The 23479-nt window shown below is 46.5% G+C and overlaps 2 protein-coding genes across 4 annotated transcripts; both read right to left on the bottom strand.

Annotated features, from left to right (window-relative positions):
- Positions 1 to 4951: 4951 nt before the first annotated feature.
- On the bottom strand, positions 4952 to 23140 carry LOC125550189 (DNA damage-binding protein cmr1-like). Of its 2 annotated transcripts, XM_048713129.1 has the most exons (4): positions 22175 to 23140; positions 21553 to 21959; positions 5537 to 5647; positions 4952 to 5443 (listed from the first exon to the last, which is right to left on the bottom strand). In XM_048713129.1, exons 1-4 carry the CDS (start codon positions 22730 to 22732, stop codon positions 5434 to 5436), a joined length of 1086 nt encoding a protein of 361 aa, XP_048569086.1. In that variant the 5' UTR covers positions 22733 to 23140; the 3' UTR covers positions 4952 to 5433. The 2 variants fall into 2 exon arrangements, with proteins under 2 accessions (XP_048569086.1, XP_048569094.1); XM_048713137.1 differs by lacking the exons at positions 4952 to 5443; positions 5537 to 5647 and adding an exon at positions 18253 to 18601 and having other exon boundaries at positions 22175 to 23138.
- On the bottom strand, positions 15123 to 18129 carry LOC125550178 (glycine-rich cell wall structural protein 2-like). Of its 2 annotated transcripts, none has more exons than XM_048713117.1 (2): positions 15479 to 18116; positions 15123 to 15385 (listed from the first exon to the last, which is right to left on the bottom strand). In XM_048713117.1, exons 1-2 carry the CDS (start codon positions 16273 to 16275, stop codon positions 15340 to 15342), a joined length of 843 nt encoding a protein of 280 aa, XP_048569074.1. In that variant the 5' UTR covers positions 16276 to 18116; the 3' UTR covers positions 15123 to 15339. The 2 variants fall into 2 exon arrangements, 1 of the variants encoding a protein (XP_048569074.1); XR_007301546.1 differs by having other exon boundaries at positions 15156 to 15385; positions 15479 to 18129.
- Positions 23141 to 23479: the final 339 nt, after the last annotated feature.

Here is a 23479-nt window from a genome sequence, read left to right as displayed (position 1 = left end):
AACTGTTCATCCAACCCCCCCCCCCCCCCCCCCCCCCCCCCCACTGTTCATCCAGAGGCAGCATCTATCGGCTTCAGATAGCAGCAGTGGCGAAGGAATCGCTCGATCGGGTTCAGTTAACAGTCATTGATTGTTCACTCGGGTTCAGTAACGCGTAGCCTGCAGTGCAATCGCTCGGGTTCAGTTAGAGCCCAATGCCTCGCTCGGGTTTAGTTAGAGCCAATTCCTCGCACACACGCGCGTACGTGTATGAGAGAAACGCGCATTGCTCGGCCCCCGACCTCCCACCGTAACCGGGAACTCCCCGAAATTTTCCTCGCCCTTGCTTCTACCACGGTTTTTTCCGTCATAGATGGCCCAAAGAATGTCATGCAGCTGCGCCTCCGGCCCGCCCAGGAGGAAAAGCCCATTTTCTGTCATGATTTTTTGTCATAGAAGTAGGAGCCCACCACATCTATGATGATACCGGGTTTTGTCACAATTATCGTCATAGAAGTGTCATATGTATGACAGGAAAAAAATACGTTCGGCCAAAAATGTCACGGATGTGTCTTTTTTTGTAGTGACACTGGCCACCCTTTGGTTCCATGCGTGTGCAGGCATGCCGCGTAGGGCAATCGGGACCAGGAAATGCAGCGAAGCCTCCGTCGCCTGCGCCTGCCTGTTCCATGGCCGGAGATTGAGCTCAAACCATGAGGAATGCGCGTGCCCTGCATGGACCATCCTATCACGGATCGCCCCGTCCCGGCACAACACGAGGAAATCATCAGGAAAGTAAGAACGAATGGACATATCCGCCGGACCGATATCGAACATGGCATGCAAGGCCTCCGCCGCCGACGCCAGATCCACCGTAGGCCTGTGGCCAGTCATCGTAACCAGAACGGCCCGAGCAAGCTCTGCCTCCATCTGCCATAAGTCATCAGACGCCTCCAGGAAGCAAGCCTCCACCGGGTCCTCCTGCTCCGCCTGAGCACGCACCGCCACAGGCCGCACCGGCTTGTGCTGGCCGAAAGGCACCGAGAACTCCGGCCCAGCAGTCGCCCTGGCGGCCTGCAGCGTGCCCTGGGCAGGCTCCCGTACCACATCACTCCAAAGCCGAACGGCACCCGAAGGAGGAGGGCCGGGCGGCGGCGGGGGAAGCGACTGCGAGGAGGCAGAGCGCCGAGGCGACGGGGGAGCGGCATCCTCCACCCAACGACGCAGAGCAGGCGTCTGCAAGGGCTGATCCACCGGAGAAGGGCTACGCGGCCTGGTACACCCGCGCGAGATGTGACCAACTCCACGGCAACGCACGCAGAAGGGCGGGTTTGAGCAGTCCACGAGATGTGCCCGCCGCTTCCGCGGTTGTAACAGCAATCATGTAGCTCCACCGGAAGCCGCGAGGAGTGCGGCGGACGAGGTGCCGGCAGCACACGAGGCCGACCCCGCGAAAGACGACGCCTTGGACGCCTATCCCGGCCAGGCGAAAACCGTGGGCGGTGGCACACCATGGTGTGCTAGGCATCCTCCGCCCGAAGCGGAGCAGAGGCACGCGACGGACCACCCGCCTCCCCATGGACAATCGGGCTGAAGTCCGTGCCCAAGACAGGTGGCACGATGATGGAGCGCAGCTGGGGACACGGCCGCACCGAGGGAGACGGGGGGAGATCCGGGCGAGGAGGTGGTGGCGGGGGAGATGGGAGCGCCAGATTTGCCGAGGGCGCCAAGGATGAGCCGGACCCCGACGAGAGCGAGCCCGAGAGGGAGACACGAGATATCATAGCGACGAGACCGGGGGGGGGGGCGCGGCGCCCGCGAGCGGGGGACGACGCTATGGTGGCCGTCGGCACCGGAGTGGCGGCCGGTGCGGAGCGCTAGGTAGGGGAGTGGAGCGCTAGGCAGGGGGCGTGGGGAGCCCATTTAACACTATCATGTCACGCTACATCTCTTGTCATGTCACGTTACATCTCCAGGAGCTTGGCGTCCAAGTCTAGGTAGTCAGGGAGATCTAGTTATTGTTATGTCATTTATCTTTGTATCTCTCTACTCCCTTATCTCCATGTATCTTTCCTGGTAGTTGCTACTACCGAACCAATGTATGCCTCTGCGAGAGCTGGTCTCACCTCAATCAATATATACCCGTGGGCTGTCATGTATAACAGTTGAGATGCTTCTACAAAACCTAGTAATATAAAATCATGTAGTAAGGTTCTCATTCCCTTCGTAGAAATCGGTTACGGAATGGTCTCTGCACAGGTTGTTTCTGTGTATGCTAAATTTCAGTTTTGTCACATCTACGCATAGTATTGGAGACCCAGGCCCTATATTTTCATCAAGAATTGGGGGGCCCATGCCTCACCAAATATTGCCCCGATGCAAGCAATACCAATCAGATGATAGGTCTAGATACGTCAACCACATGCTTGATGAGGAAACTGTGAACCTTCCTTCTTTTTTTCCGGATGAGCATGTTCATCCTTCTGGACAATTAGACATGACATATCTCTTTGTATAATCCTGATTTACACGTCATTTAAGACTATATTTGTTTTGTACTCATGTTAATTCATATGAGATTAAGTTTATGACAATGTGCATTGCCCCCTGACATGTATATGCTTCTAGATGCATTTATTTAACCAAAGGAGTGGTGCATTTTCTGATACATTTTTTCATCAAAAGAAAGGAAGAAAAAAAGATACCGGACATATGTATTTGTGGCATTCACAATTTTGAAGAACAGCCAGCAGCTTCTCAGGAATAATGAGAATGGCCTTTGTAGAGAAACATGCTTAGGTACATTACAAAGTAGATTATCTGAACTATAGCTTTTCTGAAACAAAGAGAATGACCATCCTTGACTTTGTACAAAAACATGCTAGGTTCATTTGCAATATTTTTGACTACTACTATCGGATTATCTTCTCTATACACGTGAATTTTCACGTGCACACTTACTAATAGACAACTAAGTGAATGCGGCTGAGTGGTTATTGGCTACAGTAGTCATCGTGTGTGTGATGATACTTTTTCTTGTTGCGTTTGCCGTTCGAATAGCAGATTATTGGGCCGCTGAGTTCACAATTAAGCTGCAATCACATATGAATTCATCGTTGGTACTCTCTCTGTTTATTTTTATAAGACCTTGAGGACATTTCAGACAATGTACAAAATAGCCCATTTGGAGTTGTCTGAAATGACTTACAAAAGTGAATGGAGGGAGTACATCTCTTTCATAATCAGATGATTTCCTTCTTCTCAATCTATGTTACATTGTTTTATGGGAAGAAATATGTGTTTTCTTGCATAACACTCTGTATAGGGATTGCCTGCATTATGTAATCATGAGAAACATATCATGATTTGTATTATGAAATATTTTATGAGCATACAAGAGAAAAAATAGCTTTTTTCTCTTTGGTATACACACCTCAGCTTTAATAATAGGTCTTATGACAATCTAGGGGTATTACCTGCTTGACCAGAACGTTGAGACCGGCACCCTCGCGCCAAGGCGTGACCCCGATCTAGTTGATAAACAAGGAAATGAAACCTAAACCCGTTAGATGATTACACATGTGGTGTCGTAACAGAACCACCTCCCCCTGATATCGATTTAAGGCGGTGTTGCAATAAAGCAAACTTCAGAGAAAGGTACAATAAAGAGAAAGGTACCGCGCATATACTTGTCTAGGCTTCCATCACATCCATGCTCAAAGCAGAGCAAGCTTGCTGGTATTTTAGCAAAACTAAAACTCTAACGACTTCTTTGCAGGTATACCGCTTCCCAACTTAGTTCAGGACAGTAACCTACAAAGTGCACCAGGTTATGGTGCTTGATCCTCATATAAGGTACTTGACCTAGTTCCGGAACTTCTCCTCTCCCAGCTTATGCAAGCCAAAGAGCTTCACAGCAACAATTTTCCCACTCGGAACTGAACCGAGAACTCTCCGCGATTCAAGTCAAACACCTGTTCATAAGTCATAACACACATCAAAGCAATATCTATCAGACCTGAGAGCCAGCTTAGAGACGCAGTACCACGGAAGAACGTAACACGAACCTGGTTTAGCTGAGGCCTGAAGGCCCCTCTGGCCTTGTACTGAAGAGGATACTTTTGCTCCCAGATCCAGAAAGGTGGGTGGAGCTTGGTAAACGCCTAGTGTCTAGGGAGCAGCGATCTTGTCCCTCCAATAAACAAACATCGCATCCTGCCGGATCGCCTTTGAAGCAACGAGCTTCAGACGTGGGAACTGATCATTGACCAAGTAGAAGCACATGGGCGAAGCCTGTTTCTTTTTTTCTTTTCTTTTTTGTTCCTCCAGCTTCTACATTTTATTGGTAAAAAGTTATTTAGACGTAAATATGAAGTGACCTTGTATACACTGAGGCCTTCTTTGATTCATAGGATAGAAAAATCATAGGAATAGAAAAGTCATAGGAAATGAGATGACTATGAATAGGAAAGAACAATGCCCTTTGATTCACATCATAGGATTTTTTTTCATTGAGTCTAAGCTAATGTTTATTTTCCTACGAAATGTGGAGGATAGAAAAGAGAACTGAGATGGAGGGAGTATCAACTATACTTAATTCCTGGTTCTAAGAATATATTTAATTGCTACCAAAAACTACATATAATTCCAAAGTAAGGTAGAACCAAATACTGACTAAGTAACTATAGATTACTGTCAAACAATCAAGGAATAATTAATAAATCTATTAAAATCAATCAGCTTGTCTGTACAATAAAGTAGAAGACAATCTTGAACAAGGGAGCAGTCGGTGACATGCGAATGGCTTCTTGGGGCAATCAGGTTCACGACGTCCGAGTTAGCAGGTCCACTTGCACTAAATTGCAAGCAATCAGCAATACTCTGATCATGATACCACACCAAATCAGTTATAGCATTGTCATAGTAGGAGATCAGCAATACTTGTATTTGCATGTGCAATGATACTAACATGTACTTTGACAACACTAAATATGGTTTTATATCGGCATCATGAGATTCTATTCCTCGTAGCACAACACTTAGCAGGTCCACCATCTTAAATATCAAATGGTAGAATAATACTTAGTACTAAATATTATACATTTCTTGGGCAGGATGTCAAGGAAGACTAGGTGTTACAACTACCAAAAATACAGATAATCTTCCAAGAATGACTTGGTAATAACAAAGCCAGGAAGAGTTCACAAGTTAGCTACTTGAAATCTTTTTTATTTAAGCTCTGGTCCAAAGGTACACCTTGCTGGTGCAGCTTGAACAGGCAAGATAGCCAACTTTATATGGGTGTGCAGAAAACCGGTTTGGAATGGATGTCATGTGTTCACTCCTAAGATATGAGCTGTTCTGAACAGAGAGGCCACTGTCATTGACATCAACTGAGATAATGTCTATTCCCTTGCTCATGTTTCCAACATATAGGTCGGTGTCGTTCCAGCCCTAGATTACCCTGCAACCATTCAATCTTGTTCGATCAATTACATTAACAAATACAATAGTATTCATTTAAGATCACAAGAAGAGGTGAGACGAGCTGTCATACTTGAATGCAGAAGGCCAAATGCCTGTCTGGTTATTAGACTCCACACTATGCGACTTTTCAAAGTCATCCACGCAAAATACTCGGACAGTACCACAAATGCTGGAGCTGGAGCTGCATACAATGAGAATAACGTCATTTGAAAGGAAATAATCCAGAAAAACAGATTTATCATCCAGATGTCAGTGCAGAATATTTTAATTCTGAAACTAGGCACTACTAATGCGAGATGAAAATACCCACGCAATGTTGCGAGAATATTGGATGAAAAGTCACAGCATAACAAAAACTATTTAAAATGATATCGAGTTATGTTGATGTGCCAATCAAAAATCTCTACTGTTAAAGGAGAATCGAACGTCGTGACGGTTCGACCTTCTCATGCTACTCCCCCGCCTCGCTGGAAAAAAAATCACAGGAAATAGAACCCCACGTTCCACGGTAGCCCACACGTTCTCCACCTTCTACCCGACCTGTCCATCTCATCTCCGGATCTCTTTGGCACAAACCCGAACGACCCGGCTCTCTCCTCTCCTCGCGACCGCGCGGCACCCTCCCTCTCTAGGTTGGCCATAGCCCGAGCCCCAGGGCGACGACCGTTCGAGCCACTCTATCGTCATGGATTGAAGGAGGCAGCGGCGGGGGGCGGTGCGGATCCCATCTTACCCTCCACCGTCACGTATGGAAGGAGGCCATGGCAACGAGTTGTGCGAAGCCAATCCTCCGCCTGGCAGTTATGTGCGGCTCCCTCCGCCGGAGCTTCTCTGCACATGTACGTTGTCTCGTCGGTCTCTTCATCCCTTTGGTCGGCACGCACCGGCGCTGCTGACCCATGGTTGACCAGCAGCGGAGGCGTGTGTCAGGAGTCTCCAGCCGCTGCATGCTACATTATCAGGTTTGATCTTCTGTTAAATCTTGATCCCTTCAGTTTCCGTTTGGAACATTCCATTCTTGTTAGTGATCATCAGGGATCCCATCAGCCCTCATATCTGGACAGATATATGGGATTTTTCATCCGTGTGTGGTTCAATTGGCATATTATTAGGCATCTGATAAAATTGCCTAAAGGTGACCGCCGAATACCATCCCCTCACCGATCAGGCCTAGAAGATGGTGAAACTCTCACAAGGTGAACACCATGGGGTAAAGCTTGCTTATAATTTAGTGGCGGCGTGGTGTCATCATGGTCGGAGGAGGCAACTCATATGGGGATGCCAAGGAGATCAATCAGAATTCTGTCGCTGTTGTTGCACCAAAATATCTTTACAACTGCTATTTTTTAAAATATCCCAAATACAGATTATTTTGTCAATGCAACAACATGATCAATCTCAATCTGGGGCAATGCATTACTCATGGTATACTTAATAATTAAGTGGAGTTCCAAAAGCGACGGTGATGGTTGTGCCACCACCAACAGCAGAGAAGAAAGAGGCGTGGCAGTGGTGGTGCAGAAAGAGCTATAGAGAAGTGGGAGGAAACTAAGTAGTGGCATTGGTGTAAGGACTAAGGAAGAAGGGGAGAGCATGGAGAGCAAGATGAGGTACTGGGGAAATGTGACAGGGTAGTTGCTCCCTAAGCCTATCGGCATGACCCAATTCACTCCAATTTTATCCAGGTTCAGTTTTGTTAGCATTGGTATTCACATTCTACTGTTTAGAGAAAAATATATTCATTATTACAGGGTGGAAGTTATCTGTACTTTTGTTTTGTACATTTTTACAGCTATACCTTAGTGGAAGTGAGCCAGGCCATTGAAAAAAACTCACGGTAGTCACTTCGTTCAGTAATATTTTTGCATGTATAGCATGTAGGTTTCATTCACATCTAGCAAAAGACTCTCCAGACAACGGAGGTTTGCTTTGTAGACTTTATTTTCTAATACAGTCAAACTTCAGCATATATGTACTTTTTTTGATAATCAACACACATTCAATCGAACATACTACCCGCAGAAAAGTAGTCGGCAAACATGCTTGCATTTTCTTAGATGGTATATAGGTCCGAATTAATGATTGTAGGTGTTGACATACTATGTACAATGTAAGAGAACAACATGGATGATATATTATTAGAGAAAGAGTAAATTTCGGTTTTTACCCCCTATTTTGACATTTTTGACACTAATTACCCCATTTAGCAGGATTTCATCCATTTTATCCTATTTAGTAGAAATGTTGCCATAATTTACCCTGTTTAATTTTTTGTGAGCATTCTAACCGGCAGGTCCAATTGTGTTGTGCCTATTTACCCTGTCTATTTTTTGGAGTTGATGGTATTCTCCTATTATTTATAAAATAGATCCTTCTCTATTATTTGCAACAGATCATGAAAATAAAATGCGAAAGATTTGTGTTATGACAACTATTTCTGCCTATTTGTTCCCTGGGTCATGATGTCAATTCGTCTCCTTATTCAAGGATCATGCTGTCGAATTATCTCTTTTTTGCCAAACAGATCGTATTTCTGCTTCACACTACTGTCAAAACTGATTAATATAGGCTATAGACTGCTCTGGATTCACATGTTCGAAACAGGATTGAATAATGCTTCCCATTTATAGATAGCTTCACTAGTTCACAACTACACAAACTACAGAATACACCAAACAGTGGCAGTGGCAATGACAGGCTACACAACAAACACCTTGTCAGTCTTCACCTTTCTTAGCTCCTACACATTGCAGAAGGGTGACATGTATACACATGATCTTCAATAAGCATCTTAATTCTGTCCTAATGAAACGCCTCGCCGGCTAATGCATGAGTTGGGAAAATATCAGACTACACAAATTGCTATGATAGATATGGTCAAAATCTTGTGGAATGGGGTACGACTGAGAGGGATTGTTTGTTCACCAACCTCACTAATTTGTTGGACCAGCCATCGCCATAGCCCCGCCATCAACTAAGCACATCCTCATGGGGTCCCTGCTATGTCGCCAAAGTAGTAAGATGAACTGGTCATAGCCTGATGGGATCATGTACATGGACGCGCCTATGCCAACGTCGGCGAGCTTGACGGAGCCATCGGATTCCACGGGGTCATTTCTTGCTTGGATGCCGCGGCCATACAACCCTGCTCGAGGAGGTATGAAATCGCATGGCCGGCCGCTCAGCACTCATCGCCGCCACCGCCGTCATCATCACCGCTGCCTGACAATCCCCAACCCAAGGTTCGAGCGAGCCTAGCATGTGTGTGGGTTGGAAACCTAGACGGGCGATGCAATCGATAGGGGACAGGCAACACAAGCAAGAACCGACTGGAGGCAAGCGTGGCCCAGGGCCGACTCGGGCGTTGTGCGTTGGATGCGACGCGAGTGACCTCCATCGGGCTGGTCCTGTTCCCGGTCAAGGAGAAGCTGGGAGGACCGGTCCAGCAGGAAGAAAATAGGCAGGAAAAAACGGTCGATGTGGGATGCCAAGTGGACCTGACAATTGAGACATGTTGGTCAGAACGCTCACAAAATTTTAAACAGGGTCAATTGTGGCAGAACTTTTGTTAAATTGGGTAAAATGGATGAAACATGGCTAAATGGGGTAATTAGTGTCAAAAATATCAAAATAGGGGGTAAAAACCGGAATTTACTCTTAGAGAAAAAAATGAAAGAATTAGGGTGGACGTTAATTTGCTGGAAGTTAGTACTCCACTACAATGCTTCTGATAGCTTTATAGTTCTATATATGATGCAAACCTATGTGTTCAGGAGCCGTTTTTGCTACGGAACTCTGAAGCATGTGGTTGAAGTAAACACTGGACGGAGAAAGACTTCGCATATTCAGCAGCAGACTCAAAGCTGCTGGTGCGAAAACAGAATTTGCACCGTACAACAGGCAAAGCCTCACTACAGAGTTCCGCCTAGGGATATGCTTTTCGCAAAGGTAATTGAGATTTTTTGAATGATGATAATAAAGATTTATACTTTTAATACATGTTCCAGGCAGAAATCACATATTTGACCTGAGGTCCGAATCAAATCACAAACTGACCTCGTTCCGAAATTTTTTCACTCTGTTGACCCTTTCGTGTGGCGCCCGACAGCTGGGCGCCACACACTACTATGCAACGCCTCTCTCTTGGTTGTCGCACCTCTGCCAGCGTGGCAGCCCTGGTCCAGTTGCGGCCCCACAGACAGCACTGCAGCGCCTCAGACTTAGGCGCCACACTTGTAATGTGCAGCGCCTAGCTCTTGGGCGCTGCACAGTGAGTTAAAGCGCATCGGCCCAGCCCGGCCAGGCAATTCTTCCCCCTCTCCGCTCTCTGGACAGAGAGCAGCGGCGGCGCCCCCATCGAATCCCCCCCCCCACATCCCTCTCAGATCTGAAGATTTGATCTGTGGATTCGATCTCCAATCCATCCTACTAGGTAAACTCCTCCGTTCCCTTTCTTTTCCTCCGTAAATTTGTTGCCATTTTAGAGATTTGTCCAAGATTTGATGGAACCCTTGATTTGCTTGATTTAGGATGTGTAGTCATAGTGGTAGTACCGTAGTGTTGTTGCTTAGTTCACAATATATAGTTCTTGTTAGTGAAACCCTAGATTGTTTTGTTTATATATGAGATGCCTATTTATATAGATAACAATGGGATGTTGAGTTTTGTAGAGATATATGATCTGTTTTTTTAGATATATATTAGATGTTGATTTTATTTGAAATATTAGATGTTGAGTTTATTTGAACACATATGACATATTCATTGTGTGAGAAGGAGATGTTGAGATTCTTCTAATTGAACACATATTAGATGTTTAGTGTATACCGATATTTGAGATGAAGATGAACTCATATATGTTTATTGTTTGAACTTTGTAAGGATGGTTTGGCTTCTCGACGATGTCTATGACACGAAACACCGGGCCTACATGATGCGTGAGAAGGAGATGGTAATAACGAGTAATCTAAATATTTTGCCTTAAGTTGAAATTTACATGCCCTAAGATTTGTCATTACTTGTTTTTTGCAGAAGCTTGAACCTTTGAAGATTCGGTATCACGGGGTCTCTGGTCCTGCCATGCCTTACGATGAGCGGTACACACCGTACATCAGGAAGGAAGGACTACTCCCGTGGATTCAGTTGGTCAGCCGGTCCACGCCGAATCTGAATGCTCCCCTGGTGTCCGCTCTTGCTGATCAGTGGAGGCCGGAGACGCATAGTTTCCATCTTCGGACTGGGGAGATGACCGTGATGCTCGAGGATGTCTCGTTGATCACCGGTCTTGCTATCGACGGGATGCCTCTCTGTATGAGCACCAATTCTGATGGGTGGCGCGAGCAGATGATTGCTCGTATCGGTATGGCTCCTATCGAGGCTGAGGCTGATGTAGAGGAGGGAGAAGAGAAGAAGAAGAAGGAAAGGAAAGCAGCCGGAGCTGCTTTCACGTGGATTCAAACTCACTTTGCGACGTGCCCTCCGGATGCCACTGATGACGTGATCCAGACACATGCTCGTGTCTACATGTGGTATGTTGTGTCGAGGACTTTGTTTCCTGACTCCACTGGCAAGAACGCTCCATGGATGTGGCTGAAGGTGTTGACCGTCTTCGATAGCAAATGGAGCTGGGGTTCAGCGACTCTTGCCTACTTGTACCGACAGGTAGTTGGTCTGTTTTGTGATCAACTCATTTCTTCATTAGCAATGCAAGCTTGCTGTCAAGTTAACATTGTTTTTCTTTCATATGCAGCTGGACGATGCGTGTTGCAGGATCACAGATAGTGCAGGCATTGGTGGTAATATGCTTCTACTTTCTGTATGGAGCTGGGAGCGTCTGCCTGTTGGACGCCCGAAGAGCGTCAGGTTTAATCCTTGGTATGAAGATGAAGATGACGAATTACGGCGCCCCACTTGGGCTTACAAGTGGGATGTGGTTTCCGAGATGACGAACGATGTCAATCTCATGTACCAGAAGTACGTTGCCGAGTTGGAGACGATTACGCCTGAGCAGGTAACGAGGTCATTACTTCAATCATTTCTCATGTTTGCCTGAAAAAATTCACCAATTTTGCATTGTTGCCCTATTTCATAGGTGGAATGGCAGCCATATGGCGCCGATGACAGACTTGGGTACACCCCAGAGTTTACCATCAACCCGATGTGCTTGCGGGATAGGGATCTCTGGCGTATGCGATGCCCACTGATATGCAACTGGGCTGTTGAGTTTCATTTGCCACATCGCGTGTGTCGTCAGTTTGGTCTGTTCCAGCCTCACCCGCTGGAATGGGTGGATACGGACAAAGCACTTCATAGGTAAGACAGCATGAACCGTATTGACTAAGCATTGTCACTCCTTGATTTTGCTAATGTTTGGTTTTGTACCATGCAGGTTGGACAGGAGAAGGCAGCGGAAGATAAAGGACTGGGACAAGCATCATGCTTCGTATGTTACCCGCTTCCAGCTTTGTGTGGAGGAAGCTCGTAGCAGTGCACGCGCCAAGCTTCGTGAGCATAGTCCACTTGCTTTTGATAACTACATACGATGGCTTCTTGAAAATACTCGAGTTGAGATATGCCCGCCAGCATATAATGATGATATTCTTGAAGAACCCGTAAACTTTGAGGATCTATCAAAGGGGAAGTACAACAGAGATGTCAGGGTAGGGCACGGAGTCCCTGCTGTTCCGGTGATTAACTATGTGGTAAAGTGTTTCTTCTTTACTTTCCCGTTGGCCGTATTACACATGTTTGAATGGCTAACGTGTTCATTCTTTCTCATCCGCAGTGCACCGAGATCAAGAAAGCAGCTGATGAGAGCCAGTCTATTCTGGAGGAAACACCGGTTGGAAAAGGCAATGATGATGGTCCACTACGAGCATTCCTCAAGGTACAAATCGCATTCACTATGAGAGGTAGTCTATGTTGCGGAGTTTCATATCTTCCACACTTGTTCATGTTACAGCGTCAGGCCAGGAAGTTAAGGCGGTTATCGAATCTTCTCGGTTGCCGTGATCCCGAAATTGATGAACCATCTGCCTCTAGGTCTGGTACACCATCAGACCCCTCATCTCACCATCAGAGGGACGATGTGAGTTCCTCATATGCTTATCAGGATGATGAGGGTGCGGTCACCCAAGAGGTATGACTAATCCTTTAGATGTGATTCTCATTTGATTACGACGTCGGTCTTCACCATATTGTTTGATTGTGTGATAGGGCGATGAGCTTGATGATGACATGACTTTGGCGGACGCTCAACTTCGGTCCCCATATGTGTTCAAGCCTAGGCAGCCCAGACGCCGGTACACGCCCAACGACTTTGACAACAGAGGCAACCCAAAGGTGGTCGTAGGGACCTCGCGGATGGCTAGCTTGGATCATGAGGCGGAGGCGGAGGAGGAAGTGCAGGAAGAGGAGGCTCGTCCATCTAGGAAGAAGAAGATTGCCTGCAGGCGTGGCACCAGGAACACGCGCGGAAGGCATTAGTGTTTGTTACTATGGAAGTTCTCTCTTGTAGCCGTTTCGTTAGGTTGATGAACTTGTTGGGTTATGTTATATGTTGGTGAACTCTTATTATTGTGGTATTTGTGTTTCCGAACTAGTAGTAACGTTGAATTGTCCTAAATGATGTGATGTTCAAATTATTAGTTGTCTTTGTTTAGTATTTGTCCTAAATGATGTTGTCTTTGTTCAGTTGAATTGTTCAGTATTTGTATTTGCCAAAATGGAATCTGTTTCTGCAGTTTAGCAGTTAACAGCACTGCAGCGCCTGACAGTCAGGCGCTGCACTGTACTATGCAGCGCCCAAAGCCTAGGCGCTGCACCTCACAGTGCAGCGCCCGTCCCATAGGCGCTGCTTCACTAGCCATGGCTGCCCATAGGGCCACAGAAGGCTTTGAGCACTGACGATCCATGAAAATTACCAAGTCATAGTGCAGCGCCTCAGAGCAAGGCGCTGCACTTTACAGTGTGACGCCCGTCCGTTCGGCGCTGCATAGAACAGTGCAACGCCTTTGTTCTGGGCGCTGCACGGTTGTTTACTGCAAAAACAGAGTTGACAGCACATTCATTTCACCGGAACATCATAATACTTACAATGACTGCATCATCACAACAATTTGAACAAACAAAAATTTTATGCCGACGAGTTCATAACTTAAGACAATTCAAACATTACTACGACATGGTTCACGACACATTCATTACAAATGACAAATGGCAGCTTGCCCTAGAAGATAGTTCACCAACATCTCACATGCCCTCACAAGTTCACGACGAGTGCACCGAAGCGAAGTCCCTACTGAGTAGAGCGAGGCCATTTCCCCTTCTTTTCACGGGCCGAGTCCTCCTCTTGCGCCTCGCGAGCCTTTGCAAGCTTTCTTGCCCTCTCCTCCTGACGAGCAAGTTTCGCTTGGCGTGCCCTCTCCTCCTCTCGTTTCTTCCGCTCCATCCTCTCCTTCTGACGATGCTCTTCCTCCAAGCCTCTTCGAAACGATTCTTCGAACCACCGTTGCCGCCTAAGACAATCTTGGTATTGGTCCTTTTTGACATCTTCTCGCACTTCAAGATCTATCCACGTGAAGTACTTGCATAGAGGAGGCGGTTACTGCATACAAAATTTTTGTTAGTGTTGACACACATTTGATAGTAACATTTTACTTCTCGAACTTACCGGTGGTTGGTCATAGGCGTTAGTTGGAAGTGCACGATCATAACCATAGTTCGGGCATACAAAATATCTCTGCCCTTCCGTCCATGATTTATTTCGGTCGGTGGATACCTTCACCTTGCAAACATCTCCACACCAACATGGCGGGATGTTGGCATCTTTCTCCTTCACCTTGTCCAAAGATGCGTCCTCCCACTTGTTCGGCATGTCTTCTTGGTTAGCACACGGTGGCCTCGTCATGGAACCGGATGAAGCCATGCCTACAAAACCGATAATTCTTGGTTAACCCTAACCCCCACTTAACAATAACCACAATCCTAACCATAGCATAACCCTAACACCAACATCAAACACACATACCCCTAACCCTAGCATACCATGAAAGCCTAACCAACCCAAATTAGCAAAGAAACTTAACATCATTCAACAAATATTTGCAAATCCAAGCCAAAACTAGGGTTTCCCCAAAGTAGCAAGATTTGAGCAAATGTGACAATTCCTATGGATGAAAACAAGGGGAACAGAGGAGATTACCTTAAGGGAGGGTTTGGCTTCGAAATCCACGATCAAATACTCCGGATCTGAGGAGGATTTGAGAGGGGGAGAGAGGAGGGCAGAGGGGAGGCACTGAGCTTCGGGTTTGTGTGGGGGTGGGGGGGGGGGGGGGGGGGGGGGGGGGGAGGGGGTGAGTGCAGCAAATAGATGTCCAGCCGTGCAGCGCCTAAGGGAGAGGCGCCACACACCATAGTGCAGCGCCTACCCTTTAGGCGCTGCACTACTGGACATCCCAGTCCAGAGAGCAACAGAAGCTTCCAGTATGTTTTCTGCCCAAAAAAATGCTAAGTGAGTGTGCAACGCCCAAGGGATAGGCGCTGCTCTGTACTGTGCAGCGCCCAGGAGTGAGGCGCTGCACATTACAGTGCAGCGCCCCTCCCTTAGGCACTGCAGACTGACTTAGCAAATTTTTGGATGCAAAAGCTCCTGGAACGGTTCTGTTGCCTAAGGGAGGGGCGCTGCACTGTAATGTGCAGCGCCTCGGCCTTAGGCGCTGCACTATCTGCTATTTTCATATACAAAGTGATTTTTATGTTTTGTGATTCACATAGATGGCACATAATCATATCCAAATCACATACTCATACACACATAGCAATAGAGTTGTCCAATCTTCTTCTTCTTCTCCCTCCTCCGACCACCAAGGGAGCTCACCTTCCGCCTTCGTGTCCTCCACCCCCTTCATTGTTTCCATACCTATGAAAATGTCAATATAATAGTTAGTCACACAATGCAAAATGACAACACAAGCATTGAGCCAAAAGAACAAGATCATAGTAAGTCACATACGGCAATGGTCCATTGAGCCAAGTGAACATTGCTTCACCACGGCCGCCGCCAAGGCCAAGATCACCACCACGGCCTAGACCACCACCACGGCCTCTACCGCCACCATGGCCTCTACCGCCACCACAGACTAGACCACCACCACGGCCTCTGCCACCACCACGGCCAAGACCATCACCACGGCCTAGGCCTTCACCACAGCCTCTACCACCACCACCACGGCCTAGACCATCACCACGGCCTAGGCCTTCACCACGGCCAAGACCATCACCACGGCCTCTACCACCACCACGACCTCTTTGTTGCCTAGTGCCTCGTTGGCTTGTTTGACTTGGTTGGCTACTCCTTGGTTGACTTGGTTGGCTATCATTTGCTTGGCTTGTGCTTGCATCATTTTTCTTTGATCTTTTTCTTGATTTGGGACAAGTTCTTGTGTTGTGTCCCCCATGACTGCAGTCCCCACAACGGGATTGCTCACGAGGCTCTTGGAATTGGCCGGTGCCGTATTCTCCACCGCCACCACGGCCCCATCCGTCCATGTCACCTCTAAGACGCTTTGTCTTACGTCTTCCCCGTCTAACGACCTTCAATTCCGGGTCCGGCCATAGTTGAACTCCATGATACTCCGGCCATTGTGATTGGTCCAAGTATGGCTGAAACCGGGGAGCCCATGTATTCTTTACCGTCATCATTGAGAACTCGGACTCCCTCACGGTAAGAGGGTGATTGACGTCCACATTCCTAACACGGGCTGCATTTAACAAGTGCGAGCATGGGAGATGAAGCAACGATGGCCTCATGCAGCTGCAATCACACCGTGTTAGGGAGACCTTGAAAGCACGGCCTCCGTGTTGGTGGCCATCGTTTGTGGTTCCTCTAGGCTCTTTCACCTCATACTTCCACTCGTTGTCGTCATATAGTATAGCTTCTTGGGAGTCTGCCTTTCGTGATTGAAAGTCCAACCATTCTTCAACCTTTGGTGGGAAATATTACTTGTGCTTATCCTTGTTCTCACCAGCAATCTGCTTATCCGTCTCCATTGAATACTTCAAAAAGTATCCATTCATCTTGTCAAATGTGTATTGAACTATTGCCGTCACGGGTAATGCACGTACACCCTTGAGCACCTTATTGAAGCATTCTGCCATATTGCTTGTCATTTGACCGTACCTCCGGCCATCTTCATCGAAAGCACGTGCCCACATATTCCTTTCGACAATGTTTTTACTGAGAAATTCATGACCACCGGGGTCAAGTTTCTTGTGTCTGAGCAATGCATTGAACAATGTGGCAAACCGCTTGTTGGTGAAAGCGAGACAACAATCTTGAAGATCATCGGCCAACTCCTTGATACCACATGCCCTATAGAAGTTTGCACAAAAGTGCCTCATGCACCATCGATGGTGCAACTTTCTATGTCCGGGAATGTCAACCACCACCGCATTTAGAATTCCTGGATGGCGATCCGATATGACATAAATTTCCCTTTCAGCCGGTAATACCCTTGTTCTCAATTGACGCAAGAACCACTCCCAGTTATCATTGTTCTCCACCTCAACCAAAGCGAAAGCCAAAGGCAACACCCGATTATTGGCATCATTTGCTATTGCAACCAATAAAGTGCCCTTGTATTGTCCAGTCAAGAACGTGCCATCAATGGCGATGACGGGCCGACAATGCTCAAAAGCCCTCATGCATTGCTCAAAGGCCCAAAATGCACGGCCAAATACTCGGACGGTCCTCCCGTTGTGAATCAATGTTTGGTGCCCATGAGGCTCAACCACGTGAACCATGCCTGGGTTTGTGGTGGCCATAGCTAACAACAACCTAGGGAGTCGGTTGTATGCTTCCTCCCAATTGCCATACAACATCTTGAATGCGGCTTGCTTTGCCTTCCATGCCTTGCCGTACTTCACCTTGTAATGAAAGATGGCTTTCACAAGGTCAATGACACTCTTGATGCTCATTGTTGGAAGTGTGGATATTTGGTTGGAAAGCCTATAAGCGATGAACTCGGACGTGAGTTGTCTGTGTTGTTGGTACACAAGCTTGTCATCCGCATTCTTGTGCCGGCACATGTGATTTGGTAGACAACTCACTATGCGCCAAGTGGGACCTCCTTTCCATGGCCTTGCACGCACAATCCATGGACAACTTGGCACTTCACATTTGACCGTGTAACGCACATTGACGTCTGAGTTGGTCACTTTATGTGGACGATAATGCGTAACCGAGTAGTTGTCGAGCCACATCTTCAATTCCAAGAAGGATTGACTCACAACCGGGATATATCCCGTTCTTCCCGTCTTCCAAATCACGGTGAGAACTTGGCCTAGCTCCAAGAGATATGCATTTGCCACCATCCACAACGGCTTCATCCGCGAGACTAAGATCCTTAAACAATGGTGTCTTGTGATCCCGCCCGAATACCTTCTTGAATGCTTGGGCCTCCTTCGGTGTGAACCCCTCCTCATCAACTTCTTCATCGGGACCATCGTCATCCGAGTCCGATGCATATGCACGGGAAAAAGGGATGGATTGGTCCATTGTCTCTTGCACATGATATTGGTCGAGATCACCCACATTGTTGTCATGGAGATCAACTTCGTTGTCATCCTCCTCGTACTCATCATTCTCCTCTTCAAAACCTTCATTTTGGTTGTTTGGAGTCGGGCTCAATGTTGGCCAATCTTGTTGCGTGAAATGAGGTTCACTCATTTGATCTTGGTTCATGGGTGGTGGAGTGCTAGCAACCAACAGGGAGGGGTTCCGGTTCAAGTCCAAATTCAAAGTAGACTCAACCTTCTTGGAGGCAAATAACTCAAGAACCTTGTCTAGAGATTCGGCAACCGTCTCCTTGTATACAACCCAACGTTGCTCGGAGTTCACAGGCATTGTCTTCCAACGGATGCGCATTCCAAAACCAACATTATGCCTTCCCTCGAACTCAACAACGTCACTTGGGTCCATCCAATTCAAATCCTTCCTCACTTGGTCCAAAGAGCTCCGCATAGCTTGGACTACTCTCAAACACCATGTCAAGCTCATCCGGGTCCGGCTCAACATTGCCTTTCAAAAAGGCCTCTTTATCCACATGATGAACATAAACACATGTTCTCCCCATCCCTACAATAATAAAAACACACATATATCAAGTAAGTACTTAACAAAAAATATTTGCACAAAATACATATGCCATAACATATATATGAATTAATAACCCCAACCCCACTTAGCAATAACCACAACCCTAACCATAGCATAACCCTAACACCAACATCAAACACACATAACCCTAACCCTAGCATACTATGAAAGCCTAACCAACCCAAATTAGCAAAGAAACATAACATGATTCAATACAAATTTGCAAATCCAAGCCAAAACTAGGGTTTCCCCAAAGTAGCAATATTTGAGCAAATGTGACAATTCCTATGGATGAAAACGAGGGGATCGAAGGAGATTACCTTAAGGGAGGGGTTGGCTTCGAAATCCACGGTCAAATACTTCGGATTTGCAAGATTTGAGAAGGATTTGAGAGGGGGGGAGAGGGGAAGAGAGGAGGGGCGCAAGGCTAAGGGTTTGTGTGGGGTGGGGTGTGTGGGGTGGGGGTGGGATGAGAGAGAGGGTGGGGCCAGCCTAAGTGGAACACAGAATGTGCAGTGCCCAAGAGCTAGGCACTGCACATTACAAGTGTGGCGCCTAAGTCTGAGGCGCTGCAGTGCTGTCTGTGAGGCCGCAACTGGACCAGGGCTGCCACGCTGGCACGAGGTGCGACGCCCAAGAGAGAGGCGCTGCATAGTAGTGTGTGGCGCCCAGCTGTCGGGCGCCACACGAAAGGGTCAGCAGAGTGAAATTTTTTTGAAACGAGGTCAGTTTGTGATTTGATTTGGCTTTCAGGTCAAATATGTGATTTCTGCCCATGTTCCAGCTATAGGAGGATGCCAAGGAGATCAATCAGATTTCTTTACACATTAAGACATCGTCATCTTATATTGCTACTGTTGCAGCACAATAGCTTTAGTGTCGCTATTTTTCAGAAAAATATACCAATTTACACATTGTTTTGTCAATTTTAATTTTCAAACGGAGGTTTGTTTGGTAGACATTACTTTCTAAATATAATAAACTTTAACAGATATATACATTCAGCAGAGTCAACTGAACATGCTACCGGCAGAAAGAGTCAATTAAAACATGATGTACTTTCTTAGTTCTTAGATTGTATGTAGGTCCTTTACTAATAATTGTAGGTGTTGACATACTATTTCTATTGTAAGAGAACTATGTGGATGCTGCATCATTAGAAAAAATTAACAGAATTAGGATGGTTGTTATTCTGATGGACGTGATTACTCCACTACAATGCTTCTGATAGCTTTATAGTTTTATGATGCAAACCTATGTGTTCGGGAGCCTTTTTTTCTATGGAAATCTGAAGCATGTGGTTGAAGTAAATACTATACGGAGAAAGAGTTTGCATATTCAGCAGCAGTGCAGGCTGCTGGAACGACAACAGAATCTGTCCAAGCTGAAGTGAAACACATACGGCAAACTGTCAATCTTGTATCGAATGAGAGCCAAAAATTGATGGTAACTTCCTTCATCTTATCAGGACAAGATAGGAAGATCTCCCGAGTACACGGTCGAGAGGAAGCTCGAAAAGGGGGGCCCGACCATGTTTTCGTCAGCAGGCATTTAGCTGGTGCAACAGGATGGTCCACATGTGCGAGTGCTCAACAGATGGGTGCTATTTTTACATGTTTCCCTGCTTTCTTACTATGCCCTTTGCCAAAAAAAAACTTTGGCGTCGGGTTTTGTACTCACTGATGTGAAGCCAGAGGAAAGCTAATTGCACATTTGTTCACGTTACTGTTTCTGTTTGTGGGTTGTAAGGACTTTGAGATTACCACATGTCCCTTGTTTAATTATCTATATTAAGGCGTGGCCTTCATGTGTAGCAATTTTTTCTAAGAAGCAACAAGAACCTACAATTCATTGGAGTTGGATAAAGAGTGCATGTGTAACAAAAGCAGCTGCGAGCCCGAGGCAGAGACGAGGAAGGACAGAGATGTACCATCGTCATGCTTTATCTTCTTCAGGGTTGGGAGGAAGAAAGGGAAATGGTGATTTCCGGAGAGGAAGCAAGCGGGAGAATTGTAGTTTTTCAACTAATGTTGAAAACTGAATGAACGCCTGCTTGATAAATTACATGATCTGAAAACTTGACGCTGTGTTGTTGCATATAAATAATTTATCATCCAGTATTCACCAGTCTCCCTGTGTTGTTCAAATTCCCTTCAGTGATGACAAAGCATGCAGGCAACTTCGGGTATATGTTTCTTATATATCATTATCAGATTGTAAGATGTTGACGTGTTGTCCATCTTTCATTTTCAATGTCTCCAACACAGTATGGTTTTGAAGTTTCTGCACTTGCTTTGACCAGACAAAGGCAATTAACTCCAGGACTTAGCCAAATAGGAACACAAGGGAAAGAGGAATAAAAAATTATATTTGAATGGCCTGGTTAGTCCAAATCCGATGGATATCTTCCCAAGTCCTACTTATTTTGCAACATTCTATAGATTGATTTGTTATGCTGATTATATATCAAATGTTCCTCTCGGCTCTTGCACAAATTATGTACTTAATTCTGGGAAAGACGGTGGGAACAAATTCCATGATGAAGATATTTGTATATGAAAGAACCAACATGTGTAGTCGCAAGGATCGAAGGAATGATCAACACATTGATATTTTGCATGGTAGGCATAACAGAATGAGATGTCGCACGGATAAAGTGGGTTTCGAGGCGTACATGATAATCGATGAGGGACAAGGCACTATTTTCCTAATGCGTTATATAGTTTACTGTTGTCACTGTAACAACGCACGGGTATTTAGCTAGTCTAGCGATATATTTGCACAACTCGCAAAAAATCTAACAGTAACTTGCATTTATTGAGTCTAGCCATGACATAACGGTGGTTCAAGAAACATGTTTCTTAAATCAAAGAGGGAGGGGAACCTTCTAAGCAAGTTGAAGGGTAAAAAAATGGTCAGAAATAAAGTACCTTGTTACTGCTAACATGCGGCCACTAGGTGAGAAATAAGCTGACTGAGCAGATTTCTTAAGTTTGAAAACCTTCAGGCTATCTGGCTCCTTCCTTTTTATATTTCTCACATCCCATATACAGGCTGTTTGATCCTTTGAACTCGTAGCAAGCATATGTGGCTTCTCCGGATGAAAATCTATTGAGTTGATTCTCTCCTCATGCACATCCCATGTAGTTAACACCTTACCCTCACGCTCATCGAAAAGTGTCAGGCCACCCTTTTCATTACCAAAATATAGGCATCGGGCACTATTTTGTGCTTGACAAAGCGAATAAACAGGCCACTCCCATAAATGAACCATACTATACTTCTCCTTCTCAAAGTCCATAAGACAAATTTCACCCTGATGGCTAGAGCTGTAAAACTGTAGCCAAGTAAATGAAATACATCACAAAATAGAATTACAATTGATAGAGAACATTCAATGAGATATACAACATCCAAATAACTATTTGCGCACTGGAAATGGGATAAATCCAACCTAATTTAGCTACCTTGATCATGATTAGCAGATGCACCTATTGGATGACTCTAACGAGGAGTCCCAAGAATATGAAAAAAGAGCCGAAGGAAGGTCACCTTGTGTGGTGCCACCTGGTGCGCCACGATTGCTGACACAGGGCACTTGTGTGGCCAATAACTGAAGACGACCCCATCCACACCGTCGGCATCCTCCGAGACACCGTCGACGTCCCAGTACCCGATATTCCCCCTTTTGTCCCCCGCCGCCACCACGGTCTGGTCGGCGAGCGGGAGGACCCGCATCGACTCTATGCTACAGGGCACCACGTTTCTCACGTGTGCGCGCATCAGCACCATGCCCCTCCCAGCATTGAAGTCGTCCGCCGCACGAACATTGGTCCCAGCCCCGCCCCCGAGGATGGAGGAGGCGAGCGAGGGTGTGAGGCTGAGATCCGGGGGCAGGTTGCCGGGAGCGATGCCGCGGGCGCGACCGGAGGAGCGGACGGGGCCCGTCGGGGCCTTGGGCCTGACCTGATACGGTCGCTTAGGTTTAGCGAGCCGGATGGGGGCGGAGAGCTCGTCGGCCTTGCGGCGGAGGGGGGCAAGCTTTTCTTGGTTGCGCCGGATGTTCTCCTGGCGAAGGCGCTCGTAGTCGTTGAGACCGTCTTCCGCCATTGTTGTTCGGGGAGAGGAGTGTTATGGACCTCAATCTAGGGTTAGGAGTAGAGAGGGAGAGGATGGGGAAAAGAGGATCGGCTGATGAGGACGGACCTCGATCTACAGTTAGGAGTAGAGAGGGAGAAGATGGGGAAAAGGGGATCGGCTGATGAGGAGAAGAAGGAGCAGCAGCGTGGAATTGAGAGAAGGGCAGCAGGGAAGAGGGAGCAGCAGTAGAAGAGACGAGGGGAGGAGCAGAGGTCGGGCGCAAGCAGTGCAGCAGCAAAGACGTGGGAAGAGGAAGCAGCAGCAGTTTTAAGCAGAGGAGCAGCAACAGTGTTGATAGGAGGAGCAGCAGAGGCGTGGGGAAAGGAGCAGCAGCAGGCGAAGGACGAAGGACGGCGGCAGGGGCACTCTCGCGCGGAGGTCCAGCCACCCATCTAAGGGCAAATCCCCTCAAAAAAAATTCTAAGGTCAGAATTACAGATAACCTTCCAAGAGTCTGACAATTACAAGCTAATATTCCTGAATTATTAATTTAAGAAACTCATACGAACAATTTGCAAGCTAATGTTCCTCAAATTGTTTAATCAAGCATACATTGAACCTGCCTAGGGCGTCCAAAAATAAATTCAAGATTATGCTATAATATTTACCTTAATATTAATACTTTTTACATGTTTACCAATTAGACTTGAAGATTAGAGATTTGGGGATAAAGTAGAAGTCAGAATAAGAATCCTATATACATAAGAAGTTGATCTT

This window comes from Triticum urartu, chromosome 1 (assembly GCF_003073215.2).
Source record: "Triticum urartu cultivar G1812 chromosome 1, Tu2.1, whole genome shotgun sequence".
NCBI lineage: Eukaryota > Viridiplantae > Streptophyta > Magnoliopsida > Poales > Poaceae > Triticum > Triticum urartu.
This window is presented reverse-complemented; position numbering and strand designations above follow the sequence as displayed.